The following is a 19,098-nucleotide window of genomic DNA, read 5'->3' as shown; positions in this document are numbered from 1 at the left end:
TGCAGGGATGGTCCCTCGGGGGGACGGTAGGGGGGCAGGAGGACTGCAGGTGATGGAGGAGACAGCAGGTGAAGGAGGAATAGTGATGGTGATCACCTGACAGCAGGTGATGGTGCAGCAGGCGGATGGAGGGGATAGCGGGGGGGTGGAGGGACAGCGGGTGACGAAGGGAAAGTATTTGATGGAGGTACAGCAGGTGATGGAGGGATAGTAAGTGATGGAGGGACAGCAGGGGGATAGAGAGAACAGCAAGGGATGGAGGGGACAGCAGGTGATGGGGGCACAGAAGGTGATGTAGGGGACAGCAGGGGGACAGAGGGACAGCAGGGGATGGAGGGAATAGCAAGGGAGAAGAAGGGGACATCAGGGTGGGGGGAGGGAGGGGGACCAAGGCAGGTTGCAAGGAGACCACTGAGGGGTGGGGAGGCTTTGGGGCACGTACAGAGGGACCAGAGCTGGGGTGAGGTGGCACGGAGGTGCTGCTTGGGGTGAGCGGGGCAGTGCTGGCCACCAGGAGGTGGCATCAGGGTGATGCTGGGGACCAGGGCAGGTGGGACTGCTGAGGTGACACCGCAGCATTGGGTTCTAGGGTAGATGAGGTGACAATGGGGCAGTGAGGGGACTGGGGCAATAAAGGTGAGTGGAGACCGGGGTGGGCAGGGATGGTAGCGGGGAAGGTGGGGGTGGCATCGGGCAGCACTGGGGACCGCGGCCGCTGCGGGGGGCGGCACCGGGGCAGGTGGTGGTGACACCTGAGCATCGCTGGGACCTGTGCAGCGCCGGGGACCGGGGCGGATGGAGCAGCTCCGGGGCGGGGCGGGCGCTGCGGGGCGGGCCGGGCTCTGCCCCCGCCGTTGTCGGTGACGTCGCGGCGGGGCCGGCGGAGCTGCGGAGCGGCGGAGGTGCGGGGCCATGCATCCCCCGGGCAGCGGCACCCCGGCCTCCCCCGGCCCCGCCGCCGTCCCTCCGGCGGGAGCCGAGCTGCTCCGGTGGCAGTGGCAGGAGGTGCAGGTGCCGTGCCTGGTGGCCGCCTGGATCCTGGTGGCCAGCCTGGCCAAGATCGGTGAGTGCCGCCGGGACGGGGGGCTCCGCGGGTGACGCGGCCCCGGGATGGGCAGCGGTGACAGCTGGGGGGTGGGCTGACACCGGGCTGAAGGGCGGTCCCGCGTCACCCCGGAGGTGACAGCACGGCGCTCGGTGGCCCCCGGAGGGTCACCATTCTTTGCCACGGAGGCGTGATGAGCGGTGATGGAGCAGAGCCTGGCTGGTGACACCCAGGAGACACATCGGTGGCCCCCCAGGGTGGGCACACAGGGGACAGCCCGTGGGGTGAGCTGCTGTCAGGGTTGGGAGCGGTGCTGGGTGGTCATCGCCGGTGGGTCACACCGGAGCCACGTGGCACAAAGCGGGCACCCAGGAGGTGTGACAGTGACCTTGAAGCGGGTGTCCTCCTCCAAGTGCTGCTGGGGGAGCGGGGATGCATTAACACCCAGGGCAGGGTGTTGCTGTCACTGTCAGCCGCCCTCCTCCTGCTCCAGCATCACCCAGCCCACGGCTGTGCACCTCGCGCTCCATCCTCCCTCGGCCTTCTCGCAGCTAAACCTCTGCAAGGAATAAATCATGAGCTGAGACATCGAGCCCTCCGCCTGCAGCTGTGCCACCACCTCCAGCTGCCGAGTGCAGCACACAGGCAGGAGCTCTGGCTCCACGCCTCATTCTCGGGCAGCTCATCTATTTGGGTTTCCCTTGGTGCGTTCCCTTTCCCGCCCCACGTTTGGTTGTGGGGTGAGAGAAGCCACCGTGAGCCACCTGGGTGGGCACAGCTTGGTGCTTGCTGGCAGTGATGTGACAGCAGTATCCCATGGCCTGGGGATGCATCCTACCCCTGCTTCTAGCCCTGGCACTGCTGTGCCCAGGGGCACGGGAGGAGATGGGGACGAGGTCAGAGGGTCCCCAAGGGCTGGGTGGCGGTGCTGGGTGCTGGGTGCTGGGCGCGGGCTGGTGCAGAAGAGCTGCTGCCAGCTCTCAGCCCTGTGACTGCAGGGGCGGAAGCGTCTTCAGTGCTGTGTGATGGGGAAGTGAAACTGTAGGCTCTTGTTCTTGGAAACCATCACGATGCTGGGGTGCCCCAAGCAAGCAGCAGGCAAATGCCTGAGGCGGAGAAAACCGGGCTGAGTGTTGGCTTCCTGCACAGCGAGGCATCATCCAGGCTCTGCTGCCTTTCCTGCTCTGTTTGCTGTGGGGACGAGGGAAAGGAGAAGTGATGAGCATTGCCCCACAGCCGCCCCTCACCCACACAAAGGGCTGCAGGGAGGGGACTGTGGGTCCCGACCTTCTCCCTTTGCATCCAACCCCAACCCCACTGCTCCCAGCACCGATTGGTTTTGGTGTCTCCGAGCCTGCTGGGGCACAATTAGTGGCATGGTGCCGATGGGTCAGTGGTTGGACTTGATGATCTTAGCTTTCTTTTTCAACCTTAATGACTCCATGATTGACCCTGAGCCCCGTGGGGGGGGGAGCAGGGTTTGTCCTCGAGTCCCCCCCGATGGCACATCCCGTGCTGGGGATGTCTGGAGCGGGGATGATGCCTCTGAAGTTAATTCACATGTGGCTGAGTTACTGTTGCTGTGGGAACGTTAATGCTGAAATTCTTGCCTAGCGGGTGTAAAATTAGAGCTCTTGCCACCCGTCCCTGCTGCAGAGCAGCTCATGTGCTGGGATTTGCTGTGAGGGCGGCAATGTGCAGAGCAACAAAGCCAGCAGTGTTCCCATGCCTTGGCTGTGTGCAGGGCTTCTCCCATCGATGCTGTGAACTTCTTTGATCAGTGCAGCCTTCCTTCTGGCGGGTTGATTGGCACAAGCAACAGGCTCCTCTCACCCAGAACATTCAGGACTGAGATTTGTGATGGTCTGGAAACTGTGATGTCCCTTTACTTGAGGACGAGGTGCCTGCTGGTTCCTGGTAACGGCTTTAAGTTGCACCAGGGGAGGTTCAGGTCGGATGTTCAGAATAATTTATTCTCCCAAAGAGCAGTGAGGCGGTGGCACAGCTCCCAGGGAGGTGGGAGAGTCACCATCCCTGGAGGTGCCCCAGAGCTGTGGGGATGAGGCACTGAGGGACGTGGGCACGGTGGGGGTGGGCTGGGGTTGGGGATCTGAGAGCTCTTTTCCAACCTTAATGACCCTACGATGCCTCCACCTGATGGCCAAGTTGTGCCACAGCCCTGGGGTGTCACCAGTGATGACTGCAAGACCTCAGTGGTGGGAGGAGGGAGAAATACAAAGGAATCCATGGGTTGCCCTGCTGATTTTGCCAAGAGGCTGCAATGATTTGGGTTTACATGGGGACAAGGCTGCCACGAGGAGCATGACCCCACTGCTGGCTGGCGTGATGTGGCCTTGTGCCATCAGGCTCCTTGCCATAGGGCTAATATATGAATATGAGGGTGTGATCAGCTTGCTCCATTAAATACATCCTCTTTCATGGCTTGCTGGAATAAGCTGATTATTGCAAGGATCCCTTCATCTGCAGCTCTCGCATACTTTCTGTTTGCATGCAGGTAGGTCAGCCAGCACTCTGGCCGACGCGCTCGTCGTGCTGCAGTGTTTGCATGCTGCTCCACCTGCATGCTCAGACAGCTGCAAACAAGGTCACCCATCACCAGGGCTGAGCGTCTCCATCCCTGTGTGGGGTATGCTGTGTTCCTGTGAGCAGGATGCCTCACTTGAACAGCAGCCAGCACTGCCTGCCAGCACTGCACTAAAAAAGCAAAATGCCCAACTGCTTGGCTTATATGGCAGTGATATGGGAGGTGGAGGACCTGAGATCCTGATCTGGGACAGGCTCAGAGCAGACAGGCACGTGCAGTAGAGACGTGGAAGCCAGTTCCTGAGCTTCTCTCAAGGTTTACACCATTGGTGAAAAGACCCTGGGCTGGGTAGAGCTGCGGTCCATCCATGGAGTTCGCAGGGAGGGAAGGAGCCCAATGTCCTAAGGTTGATGTCAGACCACAGCACAGCCTTCCTCCTGGTGGGCTGATTGGCACAAGCACCCCATTTAGAGCTTTAGGGACTGGGCTTCGTGGTGGTAGCAGGGCAGCCAAGCGAGCAACTAGCTGGAGGTCTTGTGCTCACATGCACTCGGTGGACCCAGGGTGCTCTGTCCCCGTGCCCATGTGGCTGATGCTCAGTGCTCTGTCCCCGTGCCCATGTGGCTGATGCTCACATTCTTCCTTCCTTCAGTGTTCCACCTGTCCAGGAAGGTGACCTCCGTCGTGCCGGAGAGCTGCCTCCTCATCCTGCTGGGGCTGGGCCTGGGCGGCATCGTGTTGGCCGTGGCCAAGAAACCCAAATACCAGCTGGAGCCCAACATGTTCTTCCTGTTCCTCCTGCCCCCCATCGTCCTGGACTCGGGCTACTTCATGCCCAGCCGCTTGTTCTTCGACAACATCGGTGCCATCCTCACCTACGCGGTTGTGGGCACGCTCTGGAACTCCTTCACCACCGGCACGGCGCTCTGGGGCCTGCACCAGGCAGGGCTGATGGGTGGGTGCTGGGGGAGCCCACGTCACCAAAAGGGGGTGGGAAGATGCAAAATGCTCCCAGATTTACAGCCCTGGCGTGGATCCCATAGCTTTCAGGAGCTGGGAATGATGTTCTGGCAGGACCAGCAAGTGTGGAGGACAAAGGGGACCTTCTCAGCATCGGGCTGACTCATGGCTTTGCTATTTTTGTCGCCGACCTTGGCTAGCTCTGCTGGCTCGCTGCCGTGTTCCCTGTCCTCGGCTGGAGCTGCTGGCCCTGCTTGGCCTGGGCCTTCTTTTGAGCTCCTCTGAGCCCGGAGGAACCTCTTGGTGCCTGGTCCAAGCACTTCTTCCCTCATGTGCCAAACCCCACGTCACCTCAGGGAGACCTCAGAGGTCTGATGGCTTGTTTCACCCTCACAGTCCCTCACCTGGGGAGAATGACCCTCCTCACCTCTATCCTTCTGTCCCAGCAGATCCAGGCGTGGAAGCTGGACTGATGGATTTCCTGCTCTTCGGCAGCCTCATCTCGGCTGTGGACCCTGTGGCAGTGTTGGCAGTTTTTGAAGAGGTCCATGTAAACGAGACCCTCTTCATCATTGTGTTTGGCGAGTCCCTCCTGAATGATGCTGTCACTGTGGTGAGTTGGAGCCAGGGGGGCCCTGCAGTCCTAATGACAACGAGGGTGGTGAGGCACTGCAGCAGGTTGTCTGGAGAAGCTTTGGGTGCCCCATCCCTGGAAGTGTTCAGCATCAGGGTGACGTGGCTTTGGGCAACTTTATGTAGTGAAAGATGGATGAGAGGTAGTGGCCTTAAGATGCACTAGGGGAGGTTCAGAGTGGATATGAGGAAAAAAAGTTATTCTCAGGAGTGGTGAGGCATTGGAACAGGCTGCCCTGGAGGGTGGGGGAGTCCCCATCCCTGGAGGTGGTCAAGAACCGTGGAGATGGGCAGTGGGCATGGTGGGAGTGAGCTGGAGTTGGACTTCGTTATCTTGGTAATCTTTTCCAACCTGAATAATTCTACTGATTCTGTGTCCTGCCCATGCTATGGGACTGGGCTGGATGACCCGTAAGAGTCCCTTCCAACCCAAATCAGTCTGTGACCCTATGAAAACGGAGCCCAATATGGGCCAGGCCCTGGAATCCCCCAGATTGGGCAGAGGGTGCAGGTGACCTCCCCAGTCTGGGGGCAACCCTGTGCCACTGGGTCCTTCCACTGTGCTGGCCTCAGGGGAATGCTTGGGTCCATCCTGCCCACCTGTGCTGCCCCTCCCATGGTAGGGAGTTTCTCTGCCATTCCCAAAGGACTTATGTTACCTGCAGGTGCTGTACAAGGTCTTCAACTCTTTCGTGGAGCTTGGCCCAGCACACATCCATGCCACGGACTACGTGAAGGGGGTAGGTGAGTATGTGCGCCGCCAGCTCTTCCTGTAGCATAGAGAACAGGGGAGGAGCGTGGGTGCTGCCATGCTGTGGGCAATCACTAAGCCCATCTCAGCCATCATCACTGGATGCTTTGGTGGGGAGTCAGGTGGGAGCACGGGGCTTGGCAAGGGGTCTCACCAAAGGTGCAACCCAACCTCTTCCCCTCAGCCTCCTTCTTTCTGGTGAGTCTGGGGGGCACAGCCGTGGGGCTGCTCTTCGCCTTCCTTCTGGCCCTCATCACACGGTTCACCAAACGTGTGCGCATCATCGAGCCGCTCTTCGTCTTCCTCCTGGCCTATGTTGCCTACCTGGCTGCCGAGATGGTCTCGCTCTCCGCCATCCTGGCGTGAGTACTGGGGAGCCCCAGGAAATGAGGGGTGCTCACCATAGGGGTCATGCCAGCTCCTTCTGCCCCTCTGCAGAGTCACCTTCTGTGGGATCTGCTGCAAGAAGTACGTGGAAGCCAACATCTCCCAGAAATCCCGCACCACGGTCAAGTACACCATGAAGACGCTGGCCAGCAGCTCAGAGACCATCATCTTCATGTTTCTGGGCATGTCAGCTGTGGACACTTCCAAGTGGACATGGGACACCGCGCTGGTGCTGGGCACCCTGTTCTTCATCCTGCTCTTCAGAGCTGTGGGTCAGTCTGTCCTGCTGTCCCAGCTATTTTCCTGCCAAAAAGCAGCAGTCTCCAAGAGCGGCTCCTGGCTTTGGCTTTGCCTCATCTATGGGGCTCCGGTGGCATCCCAGACTCTTGTCCTCGTTCTTCTCCAGGTGTTGTCCTCCAGACCTACGTCCTCAACCGCTTCCGCCTCATCCCCCTGGACAGGATTGACCAGGTGGTCATGTCATACGGCGGCCTCCGTGGAGCTGTCGCCTTCGCCCTGGTCATCCTGCTGGACAAGGCAAAGGTGAAAGCCAAGGACTACTTTGTGGCAACGACCATCGTGGTGGTGTTCTTCACTGTCATCGTGCAGGTGAGAATGGGCACTTTGCCCTTGGGGAGCGGCACCGTGGGCAGATGCCAGTCTTGGGGTCTGGAGGAGCACGACCTGGGACGTAGGTACCAGGTGTCAGATCCCCACAGTGCCATCACACAGACCCAAAGCACAGTGGGAACACTGCACTTGGCTGTCACTACCAGTGCCTCTGGTCACTTTGTGCTCCTTTTGCTCTTAAGCCCTATCCATGCACCCTCTTCCCCTCCCAATCTTCCCCATGCCCTCTCCTGCCATTCCAGGGCCTCACCATCAAACCACTGGTGACGTGGCTGAAGGTGAAACGCAGCGACCACCACAAACCCACACTGAATGAGGAGCTACACGAGCATGTAGGTGTTCCCTGCAGTCCACGATGAGGCATGCTTAGCCTGGGTCACTCTCCACCACTCTCACCCTTTTCTCCTTCACTCCAGGCCTTTGACCATATCCTGGCAGCAGTGGAGGACATCGTGGGACACCACGGCTACCACTACTGGCGGGACAAGTGAGTGTCTTGTCTGCTGGCATTCAGCTGGACGGGGTGGTATGGCAGCTATGGGGACATCCCAAGGTGGGCAGTCCTGCTGTAGGCAAGGCAGCAGGACCAGGAAGGGGTATGTCTGTCCATCTGCATGGTCCAATGCAAACTGATGCTCCAGAAGTGTCCTAACGAGAGGTTGGGCAGAGATGACTCAAGGCACAAGGTGGCATTGCCCAGGCTGGAGCTGTTGCAGGACTGTGGTGGCCGTGATGTCATTGTGACTCCCCAGACAGAGACGCACTGGATACTGAGGAAGGAAGTGTTAAAATTTTGAGTGTTTGTCTGCAGAATTGCAACAGGAAAAGTGTGCAGAGAGCCTGCTTCCTGGAGGGAAGCTCTGTCTGGGCAGCTGCACCAGCTCCAGCCCTGCGCCCGTCACTGGGTCTCCGGTTTCCCCTTGGCTTGGGAACAATGTGGCAGCATGTCCTGTCCCCTCCTATTGTCCTCTGCCAGGGTGTTCCCAGGCACAGCCTTTTCTCCCAATGCTTTGGGCACTTTGGACTTTGCATGGGAAAACGTCCAATGACCACTGTATCCATCCATCCATCCATCCATCCATCCATCCATCCATCCCCTGTGGGACTTTAGCCACCCACGTGTCCATCTTGCTGCAGGTGGGAGCAGTTTGACAAAAAGTACCTGAGCCAGCTCCTGATGAGGAAATCTGCCTACAAGCTGCGGGATGAGATCTGGGATGTCTACTACAAGCTGAACATCCGCGATGCCATCAGCTTTGTGGACCAGGTAGGGGTGTGTGGTGGGAGCTGGGTCCCACTGGATGAGGTGGTGGGAACCCCTCCAGACCGTCTCTGTCACTCCCCCAGGGTGGCCACGTGCTGTCAGCTGCCAAGCTGGCGCTGCCCTCCATGCCCAGCCGCACGTCCATGTCAGAGTCGTCGGTTACAAACCTGCTGTGAGTACAAGCAACCCTCTACGCCCCGGCCTCTGGGCAGCACTCCCTGGCTGCATCATCCCTGGGATGGGCTGGACCCATTGGGATGGGTCGGATCCATTGGGACGGGCACGGTCCATCGGGATGAGTCAGATCCATTGGGATGCTCCAATTCCCCAGGAGGGAGAGCGGGAGTGGTGCCTGCCTGGACCTGCAGGTGATCGACACGGTGCGGAGCCGGCGGGACAAGGAGGATGCAGCCATGCACCACGTGCTGCGCGGGAGCCTCTACAAGCCCCGGCGGCGGGTGAGCACTGCCGCCTGCAGCAGGAGCAGGGATGGAGGGTGCTGCGCGGGGCTGGCTGCTCACCCTGTGTCTCTTTGCCTCTCCCTCGGCCAGTACAAGGCCAGCTACAGCCGTCACTTCATCTCTCCAGATAAACAAGAACGCCAAGATAAAGAAATCTTCCGGCAGAACATGAAGAGGCGCCTGGAGACGTTCAAGTCCACCAAGCACAACGTCTGCTCCTCCAAGAGCAAAGCCAGGCTGAAGGAAAAGGGCAGGAAGAAGGCAAGCGGTCCCCAAATTCCTGCTCCCCTACTAGATGTGGGGTAGTGAGGTCCTGCGGGGTCTGTGGTGTGCTGCAGGGCTTTGGCATCTGCAGAGCCTATGGACGGGGTCGGGTCCCATTCAGATCCTTCTCCCCCTACAGAAAAACATCTCTCTGCCCAGCGATGCACCCAATGGGAGGACGCACAGAAACGTCCCCTGGCAGGAGGCGGGTAAGGAGGGCGCAGGATTGGTTCTCAGAACCTGCAAGGGGACTCGTTGGGGTGGGATGGCAGCAGCATGCTGTCCTGCTTGGGTTTTGCTGGCACCAGATCCTTCTCCCATGGGTGCAGGGGGGCAGCTCTTAGGGTAACCATCCTCCATACACCCCCTGTGTGGCTGCAGCTCCCGTGCTGGTGACGGTCAGCTCTGATGAGGAGGAGAGCGATAGCTCAGAGACAGAGAGAGAGGATGATGAAGGGATCGTGTTCATCGCTCGTGCCACCGATGAGGTCCTGCAGGGAAAGACAACCGCAGGTAGGCATGTCAGTTCTTCCTCTGCCTATGGAGCAAGGTTGGCCTGGGCTGGGCAAGAGCAAAGTGAATGGAGAACGAATGGGAGAGCTGCTCTTCTCTGTGGCCATGGAGGAACAGCAGAGCCTCCAAAATGGGCCAGATCAGAAGGGTCCCCATCGGTACCAAGGGTTTGAAAGAGCAGGAGCCACACAGTATCCTCCTCTGTCCTTCCTTCTGCACCCCCAGGCAGCTTGGACGTCTGCCCCAGCCCCTGCATCATCCCGCCATCACCCACCTTGGCAGAGAAGGAGCTGCCATGGAAAGGAGACCAGGCTGACCTGGCTGTTTACGTCTCCTCGGAGACCACCAAAATCGTGCCGGTGGATATGCAGAAAGCATGGAACCAAAGCATCTCCTCCCTGGAGAGCATTGCCTCTCCTCCAGGCATCGAGACAGGAGCACAGCACAGGAGGTTCGCCTGCCCCATGCTGGAGAAGCAGCCGCAGTCAGCAAGCCAGGCAACGCCGGAGCAGGTCTCACGTTTTCAGTTCCCCAGCCATATATCCAAGAGCAGCAGGTCGAAGAGCGACAGCAGCCCCGAGGGTGTGGAGCAGCAGGAGCTGCAGCCCCTGATGGGCACAGAGGAGCAGGGCAGGGGGCTGCCCCCCGCTGAGCACCGGCGGCTCGCGTTCAGCAGAGCCAGCCACATCTGAAACGCACGGCGTGTGGGGCAGGCTGCCACCCACCAGCTGCTCCATCGTTGTGCTTCGTGAAGCTTCTGCGTGTCTCCTCCAACTCCAGGAGCAGCCGGAGAGCTTTGGGGCTTTGCTCATGCTGATGCAAGGCTGGTAGATAGGTGGGCGTGATGCTGCGAGAGCAGGCACCAGTCCCATCCACCCAGGGGGCACAGACCCCGCATCTGGCTCTCTTGTTCTTTGGTCTTTGTCTCCTGTATCGCAGCACTGGGAGGCCAGAGGTGTTCCTCCCAGAGGTGGTCTTGATGCCACTGTGGCTGTGCCAGCATGAGGTTTGGGGTTCTGGCTGATGGGCTCCTCCAGCTGACCCTCCAGCCTCTGCAGGAGGCTGCTGCACAACAGCCCATCCCCACCCAGCCTCTGGCTTCTAGGAACTGGGTTGCTCAGAGCGCATTGGGAGAGCAGAGATCGGCCCCCTTCCACGGCAGCTCCGTCCCCTGGGTTCTGGAGGCACTGCAGAAGCAAAGCCATGACCTTCTCAGGACTGAGGTTTGGCTCCACCGGGAGCCAGGCTGCATACGCACAGGGACACTTCTGGCACTCGTTTGGCTGTGCCAGCCCCACACTGCTCACCCAGGTGTGCTCCCCATGGCTGCAGCATTCTGTTTTCTGGCTTTACTAGGAGACAGCAGCCCTGCATGGCACCCTTCATTCTGCCTGCATCCCAGTCCCTCTAGTTGCCTGGGGCTCGTCACCTGGGAAGGCACCAAGGGGAGCAGCAGGGCTGAATGGTAAAGCAGGAACAGGGGAGATGGTGAGAGCAGATGGGTGAGAGCTGAGTGCATCTGCAAAGCTCTGCCCCAGCACCTGCCCCCCAGCCACCCAAGAGGGACCCCAGAATCTTGTTCCCCAAGATCTGCTCAGAGCTCGGTGTAGTTGGAGTGGGGATGCTCCGATTTGGGCTGCTAACACCTAACAACAAGCACATGGCTGCCCATTGCAGCTCCCTGGGGTGCTGGGTCTGCAGGCAGCGGGATGCTTCGATGCACTGGGTGAATGAGCCCAGCATGGGTCGGGCAAGGCGGCGGCACCCAGTACTGCTAGCAAGGCTGTTCTGCTCTGTACCTGCCCTGCCAACTGGAGCATGAGGTTTTTAAAAGGTTTTTTATATAGTTTTGCATTTCTTGTATGCCTTATTCCAGTTTTGATTTCTGATATTGGGCCATACTAAATCTCTAGCTGGGTCAGTGTTTTCTGTAGCCGTGGGCACCACGAACAACTCCAGACTTAGTATCTTATTTGCAAGAATATTGTTTTAATGTGAAACTATATGCAGAGTATTTTGTAATGTTCAATAAATCAGAGTTGGAGCAGGTGGCACGGTCTGGACTCAGGGCTTGCTGGGGACCTCTACGTGCTTTGCTTCCTCCTGGTTGGGTTTGCAGCCCCTCCTGCACCCGTGGGGTTTTGTCAGTGCTTATTCTCCTCCTCCAATCTCTGTCTTTCCCTTTCCTGCCTGCACAGAGCTGTTCCTTCCAGCACAGCACAGTTCCATCTCTTTCAGCCTAAAAATACCAAAGTGCCTCAGTGGAAAAACACAAAAACCGGGCCAAACCACGAGCACATGTGCCCAAACCTCTGCTTCTCCAGGACGGAGAGAGGCTCAACAAATTAGCTGCTTGTCAGGCTGCAACCCAGAACATACAGCCCTCCGACTGTTATTATAAGCAACCCCATCCTGGAGCTGTCTGACTGCTGCAGACCATTCTGCACACAGGCTTCTCCCAGCACTGCCATTAGATCTGCACATTTTTTCCACAGTGATTTACTTTCTCCGATGCTTGGCTCCCCCATTTTCCCCCTTTTCCCAGAACTTGTGAAGTCAGCAGAGGCTGCGAGGCAGCGCCAGCAATGGGGCATCGGCAGGATGCGAGAGCCGAGCTGCGGGTGAGGGGTGGTGTTGGCCATCTCCCAGGTCAGCACTGCACAGCATCTCAAAATCATAGCCTTCCCATGGCACCATGACTACTGGGCTCCTAGGTAAGCTTCAGAAATAGAACAAATCCGTATCTTGTTCTGAGGAGCCCCAAATCGGAGCTGGCACGCAGCTAGGCATCAAACTGAAGGGAAGAATCCTTTTCTTGAACTGCCAGCTTCATGTTCTCTGTTGTAGCAAGGGTGCTGTTGACCCACAGGACACCTCGCACTCTTCTTCGTTCTGCTCCATCTCTGCAGCACTTCTGATTCCCTCATGTGATGTTTGCAGAATGACCTACACAGGCGTCAGCGGTGGGAAGCTGCTGAATGGGCATCCAGCTTCTCACCTCCCACTCCTCCCCAGGTTTTTCAGCAAGCACAAAGCACAGCAGAGCCATACACGTGAGAACAGTGGGAAGGCAAACAGGGATTCAGGCAGGGTGTTCAGGCTGACCATATGTGGGCGGACACATTTTTAGGACCTCAGTCCATTCACTGTTACATTCTGCTCCAGACTGCTCTTGTGGGCACTCAGCTCCCAGCCTCCTGTATAACTCATTTCCTGGGGCCAAGAGAAGCCATGGGGAGCCATGATATGCTGCTTCTGGTCGGTGTTATGGGATGCTGATGGAGAGGATGGGGAGGGTTTTTACTAGGTGGTGGGACATGCAATTTGCAACACAGGATCCTTCACTGCTCTGTAGGATTGCTGATGTCCCCGGGTGGGATCCTGTTGCAGATGGGAAGGAGCTGGCTTCCCCCCTGGCCTGTTTGCGATGAGCTATCTTCATGTTCCGTTCTGTATCCACCTTCTGCCCGTGGAGTTGCACAGCCACAACTTCACAGCAGCTATTTTCAGGCCAAGCAGCAGGTCTGTTGCGACCCAACCAAACCCTGCTTCTTGGAGGCCGCTTCGGGAGGCTCAAAGGGTGTGAAGGAGAAGCTCCATGAAGACCCCATCCCAATCCACCCAGTCTACACAGGGACCTCCCTGCCCCAGCCATGTTTCTATCACTGCGTAGCTCTACCAAGCTCTTGGTGCCCAAACCTGCCAATGATGTGACAGAGGATGGCACGGTGGTAACTCACCATCATCATCATCATCACACCACCAGCCACCATCTGTGATAAGCATCCTGCTGCCCCGGTGCCACCACCGCATCCCCTTCTCTCCTGCAGCCACCCCTGCCCCATGCCTTCACCAAAAGCCTATCGTGGAGGTGAGGACTCACTGTCACTCCTGAATTACCTTGGAGGGATGGATGCCAGCCCCAAAAAAAGTTGCCTGTCTGATGGATGTGAGCCATCCTAGGCCACAAAGCACGTCGTCGGTGACTGAGCCGGCATCAATCAGCAGCCGGGGAGGATAATGAAGAACAGATTTGCACTGGGCAGTGGTTCCCATGCTGCGTTCCAGGGCAGAGCAGCCAGGACGGCAGTGCTGCTGCCTTTGTGCTTCGTGCTGCACCCCTCTGCCGCGTGTCAAGCCAGTTCCTTGGCTCACCCGTGCCTTCTCGCAGTGAGCTTCCCTCTCCTTGCGTCCCAGTGTGCAGGGGAGCGAGCTGCAGCGTGGATGGGCTGAGGACAGAAGGATCGGTGGGATCTGCAGGCCAGTAGGAGCTGGGTGGGGTGATCCACACCCCTCTGTGTGGTTTGGATTTCTCTGCTTTTGCCTGGAGGAGCAGACACAGCAGTAGGACTCCGTGCTCTGGAGGACTGCGTGGCCAGGCTGCTGCCATTGGGGGCTCTTAAAAAGCAGCCAGGATGGATGCTGACGTGTGGAGGCTTTGATTTCATGAATGTCCCGGATCCTAAAGTCGTGATCTTCTCCACAGCCACAAGGAAGGCAAAGATCCCTGAAGAAACCATCGAAGTTCCTTTCACCTCACCTTCTGGCATCCCATGCCACACATCCCAGCTGCCCTGCAGGTGAACAGGACCTGTGTCAGGTGAGCTGGAGCGGGTGGGAGCTGAGGATGCTGCGGGGAGGTGGTACACATGGAGGTGGTGGGACCGGTAGTCCCAAGCTCGTGGCGTGTCCCAGGATCTGGGCCATGGAGCAGGGCTTAAAAGGGGCAAAGTGCCTCTTCTTCTTGCCCACTGAGCTCTGCTGTGTTCGGGTGGTCAATGCACCTGCATGGGCCTCCTCCTGCTGCAGCCCCACTAAGCCCTCACTGTTGATGGAGCCCGTGTTAGAGCTTTGCTTTTCCAGAGACCCCCAGCTCCTAAGCCAGGATATTCCGTCTCATCTACCGCGTACACGCACACATATAGAAATATTTTCCGTGGCTTTTTTTAACCTTCTCCTGCTAGCAAAAGCTTTGGGAAGGTAATCCGAAAAGAAAACAATGAAAGCAAATACCCAGGCCCAGAACGTGCTGTGTTTCTTCATGCTGAGATGTGGGGGCTGACTCCTGGGAGCTGACCACTCTAGGAACACGAGCTTTTATTTTCCTGGGCTGAAAGCACCGGCTGAGTAAGCAGATTAGCCGGCCTGCTGCAGGAGGGCTGCATTGTCTGGGGAAAGCGCGTTGGCTAAATAGCAGAATTAGCTGGTGACCTCTGAGAGGTTCGCTCTGATCTTTGTTTTCTCCTGCTAAGGAACAGGCAGAATTATTATAAGTGTTTGATTTCTTTTTTTTTTCCTGTCCTTTGCAAGAATAGCTTTTGAAGCAAACAGGAAATTACAGTGTGCAATAAAGAGCAAAGAAAGTCAACCAGCTACCTCACTGGGCTTGGATTTGTCTACAAATCCACCTCCACATGGGGCTTCACTTACCAAAAAGTGACTAAACCGCCCCAAACCTTTGGAGGGGCCGAAAGCCTCCACACACGCGCTGCCCCCTGAGGTGCTGCTGTGCTTGGCCAGAAATGGGGCAGCTGTGGGGTGCCAGGTATTGACTGGGAGGCAGGATGGGAGTGGGCTAGCTGCCCATAGACCTGATTATTTGCACTTTGTGGTAGGAAGAGGCAGAAAGTTCATGTGCAAAGTGGCAGCCTGTGGCTTGGACTGCTGTGTTCTTCACTGGGTAAAAATCTGGCTGGAGGGTTGGGATCAGAGCGTGGTGGGAATGGAGTTACATCCAGCCAGGTGCCAGTCGTGAGTGGTGTTCCCCAGAGATCAGGACTGGGGCTGTCCTGTTTAATATCTTTATTGATGATCTGGATGAGGAGACTAAGTGCACCCTCAGTAAGTTTGTACATGACACCACATTAGGAGAAAGTGATCAACTGCCTGAGGGTAGGAAGGCCCTGCAGAGGAATACGGATGTGCTGGATCACTGGGCTGAGGCCAACTGTATGAGCTCCAACAAGACCGAGTGTGGGGTCCTGCACTTCTGTCACAATACCCTCATGCATCACTATAGGGTTGGGGCAGAGCAGGGGGAGTGGGTCAATCTCTGCTTCCAGGTGACAGTGATGAGAGTGATGGCCTTGATTTGCACCAGGGAAGGGTCAGGTTGGCTACTGGGAGCAATTCCTTCCCTGACAGAGTGCTGGCACAGCTGCCCAGGGAGGTGGGGGAGTCCCCATCCCTGGAGGTGTCCCAGAGCTGTGGGGATGTGGCACTGAGGGATGTGGGAAATGGTTTGAAGTTGAGGGAGGGAAGATTTGGGTTAGATGTCAGGGGGAAGTTCTGTACTATGAGAGTGGTGAGGTGCTGGAACAGCTGCCCAGAGAGGCTGTGGATGCCCCGTTCATCCCTGGAGGTGTTCAAGGCCAGGTTGGATGGGGCCCTGGGCAGCCTGGGCTGCTATGAAATGTGGAGGTTGGTGGCCCTGCATGTGGCAGGGGGTTGGAGCTTCGTGATCCCTGAGGTCCCTTCCAACCCTGGCCATTCTGTGATTCTGTGATGTGGGCAGTGGGCATGGTGGGAGTGGGCTGGGGTTGGGCTTGAGGATTGTATTGGTCTTTTCCACCCTTAATGATTCTATGATTCGAGTCTATGAGGTGCCGGCAGGAGGGGCCGTGCACAAGGTCAGCAGCTAATAAGCTAATTACCATTCCTCATTTAATTACAGGCAGCTCCCCTGCTGCGCTGCTTGACAAGAAACTGCCCTGCACACAGCCCTAGGTCAGCCTGGCTGCCTCTGTCTGCGCCGCTGACCTGTGATTCTAATTAACACCCACCAGCCTAATTGCATGGGGCCTCTGTGTTGAGGCGGGCGGGTGGGCAGCCGGGATCAATGCGGCCCCGCAGGGCACAGGGGTGGGAGAAGGGAGGCTGGTTCCCCCCGGGAGCTGTGTGGGAAGGAGGGGCCGGTTTTGGGCCCAGCCCTCGGCCCCGAGCAGGCCCCGGCCGAAGCCCCGGCACGGCCGGCAGGTGTCGCCCCGGACCGCGGCCTCGTCCCGGGCTGCTGCCTCCACGCGAGGCCGGGGATGCGGCCTGTCTGAAGCAGGGCAAGATGGCGGCTGGGCCTCTACTGCTGGGTGGATGTACGGATGTCTACATGTAGTCTTACGTGGGTTGTGAGCAGAGGGTTGGGAAATGGTGCCCTGGGGGCATCGCGGGCTCCATGTGGTTGCAGAAGGCGTGCGGGGCAGCCGTCCTGGCAGTGCTGTGTGTTGGCCTGCTGCTCGCTCTGCTCCTTGGACTTGGCGTGGAGGGGGTGTCTGCACAGGACAGTCCAGGGATAGGTGGAGTATCAGTCTCACAGCCACCCATAACCCGGCTTTCCTGGGGGCCCCCAGTATAACGTGATCGATCTCTGCCACATCTGAGCCTCCTGGTCCCTTCCCTCGCTGGCCGTATTGTGCTCCCATCAGAGAATCATCATCACAGAATCCTTGGCACTGGAAGGGACCTTAAACGCCCTCTGCTCGCACTGCCTGCACTGAGCAGGGACACCCACAGCTCCATCAGTGCTCAGAGCCCCATTCCCTGTCTGCAGGGATGGGGCAGCACCAGCTCTCTGTGCAGCCTGTGCCACTGCCTCACTGCCCTGAGCATAAAGAACGTCTTCCTCAGCTCCAATCTAAAATGATGTGGGAGCAGAGATCCATAAGCAGAGCAGGTATGATGGAGAAGAGACGAGAGGAAAGGGGGAGAGACCAATGATAAGGAAGGAAAGGGGGAGAGACCAATGATAAGGAGGGCAGGGGCACAAGTCCCCTTCCTTCACCTATCTCAAGCTTTATTTACTAACTTAGTAGTGCTCTTTAGCTCTGATGCCAGGGAAGTGCTTTACGTGGAGAGCAGAGATCTTCTGGTGTAGCACCCATGACCTCTTCCAGGAGCCCACCGTGCCCCATGTCCCTCTGCTGTGGCTCCCTGCTGTGTGTCCTGCTGCAGGCATTCCCCAGGGTTCGCTCCTCTAATTGCCAGCTATATACAACCCGGAGCAGGCAGGTGCCCAGGGAGCCTTCCCATTTCCTTCTGGGCTCTGGAAATGTAGTCAGCACAGACTCCCTTGGGGAGAAGACCCTGACCCCCCAACAACTGCTGCACGCCTGCTGCTAAGTTGTTTCAACCTCAGCCTGGAGCCTTGTGGAGCTCCTCAGTTGAGGCTGAGACGGAGGAACTAGATCTCTGACTTCAGCATAAGCTGGTAAGGCTGGAGGAAGGCAAAGCCCACACCTGCACTGGGGAGGTCAGCTCTGGGCAGGTTGTTGTTCCTCTGCTAGGAATAACAGCAGGATTAAGAGTGCTGTAGGAAGCACCTGGAGGACCAGTGGTTGGACTGGCATGTGTTAAGCAGCCAGTGCTGAGCCCAGCTGAACACAGGCAGAGTTAGAGCTGGTCTCAGGGAACGCCCATGCAGCTCTGTAAAGCACTGATTACATGCCCACAGCTGGAGCTGCACCTTGGGGCGATTGCTTTGCCTCAGTGAGTGCAGATCTAACCCAGCTGCTTCTCCCTCTGCTCTGGAGGAGCAGACTGCAGGGAGGTGAGAGCTTTCCTTCTCTTCAGAGAGGCTCTGCCATGGGAGAATGGTTTGCAGGATCTGCTGGGATCTGCTGGGTGCAGGCTGCTCTACAAGTGCTGGATGTAAGTGAGGGGTTTATGAGGGGGGCTGGGGCAGGATATTCGTCCTTCAGGGATGGTAATCCGTGGGGTCAGAGTTCCTGGAGCAGGTTGATGGAAGTATTGTGGTCTTGTGCTCTTGGGGTACTGGGTAGCCCCTGGTGCTGACCCCGCTGAGCGCCCAAGCTGTGGTGGGTGCAAGTCAGTGGTTGTTGGTGGATCCCTCCTTCTCTGAAGCAGGTGTTACAGCGGGAATCCTTCCCTCCTAGCTGGGTATAACTGCATTTTGAATCACTTTTGGGATGCCCAGAAGCGTGTGTCTCGGTGCTTGCCTATTTTTCTTGTTGCTCGGCACCTCCTGGGCGCCTTGGTGAGGGCTCAGTCTGCTTCTCGTGTTGAAGGTGCTCATGTGAGCTGGACGCAGGGCAGTGACATAAGAGCTGGTGGTTCAGAAGCATGGGGTGGAGGGCATCCATCCTTCCAAGCTGTGCTCTGTCACACAAACCTGGAAAGAGGAGTGGGCCCTGGCAACAGTGACCAAGGACCCTGTTTGAAGAAGCCGAGAACCCCTGTGCTCCATGTGTGGGGGACACAGCCCTGCCAGGCTGGGCTGGGAAGGGTGAGGTGCCCATGGGCATGTCTAGGTTTGAGCTGAGCAATCTGAGAGTAAACATGCACTGCTGGGATTGAATATCACACAGCACCGCTGCCAGCAGGGCTGGTTAGCATGGGTAGGTAAACAGATGACTGTTCCATGCTACTAAACTTGTGAGATCTGGAGAGAGGTGGGCCGCTTTCAGGCTGCCCTTCAGAGAAAGCCTGTCTGCCCTTATCTAACCAGAGATGGCAGTGGGGTCTGAAGCAGCCAAGAAATATAAATCATCTCCTGTAAAGCTTCCTGGTGGTTGCCTGCGTGCCAGTTTTGTGTGTGGCACTGAATGGCTTCTTGAAGTGCAAACTGGAGACCTGGTAATTGAGTGGCTCTTGTGTCTTGAGGTTGTGAGTGTGACCAGCTGTTGTTATGTTGCC

At 57.7% G+C, this 19,098-nt stretch overlaps 1 protein-coding gene across 1 annotated transcript; it reads left to right on the top strand.

Moving 5' to 3' along the window:
- Positions 1-912: 912 nt before the first annotated feature.
- On the top strand, positions 913-10,145 carry SLC9A5 (solute carrier family 9 member A5; the record flags this gene model as incomplete). Its single annotated transcript, XM_079541348.1, has 16 exons — positions 913-1,063; positions 4,243-4,545; positions 5,000-5,163; positions 5,849-5,927; positions 6,119-6,296; positions 6,373-6,593; positions 6,728-6,930; positions 7,194-7,283; positions 7,368-7,438; positions 8,089-8,218; positions 8,299-8,387; positions 8,547-8,673; positions 8,767-8,937; positions 9,080-9,149; positions 9,322-9,453; positions 9,679-10,145. The coding sequence occupies 16 exons, from the start codon at positions 913-915 to the stop codon at positions 10,143-10,145; spliced, it is 2,646 nt and encodes an 881-aa protein (XP_079397474.1).
- Between the last annotated feature and the right edge of the window lie 8,953 nt (positions 10,146-19,098).

The sequence above is a fragment of the Tetrao urogallus genome (genome assembly GCF_951394365.1).
Source record: "Tetrao urogallus genome assembly, chromosome: 12".
NCBI classification, from domain to species: domain Eukaryota; kingdom Metazoa; phylum Chordata; class Aves; order Galliformes; family Phasianidae; genus Tetrao; species Tetrao urogallus.
Note: the sequence above shows the minus strand (reverse complement) of the source record. Positions and strands in the feature narration are given on the sequence as shown.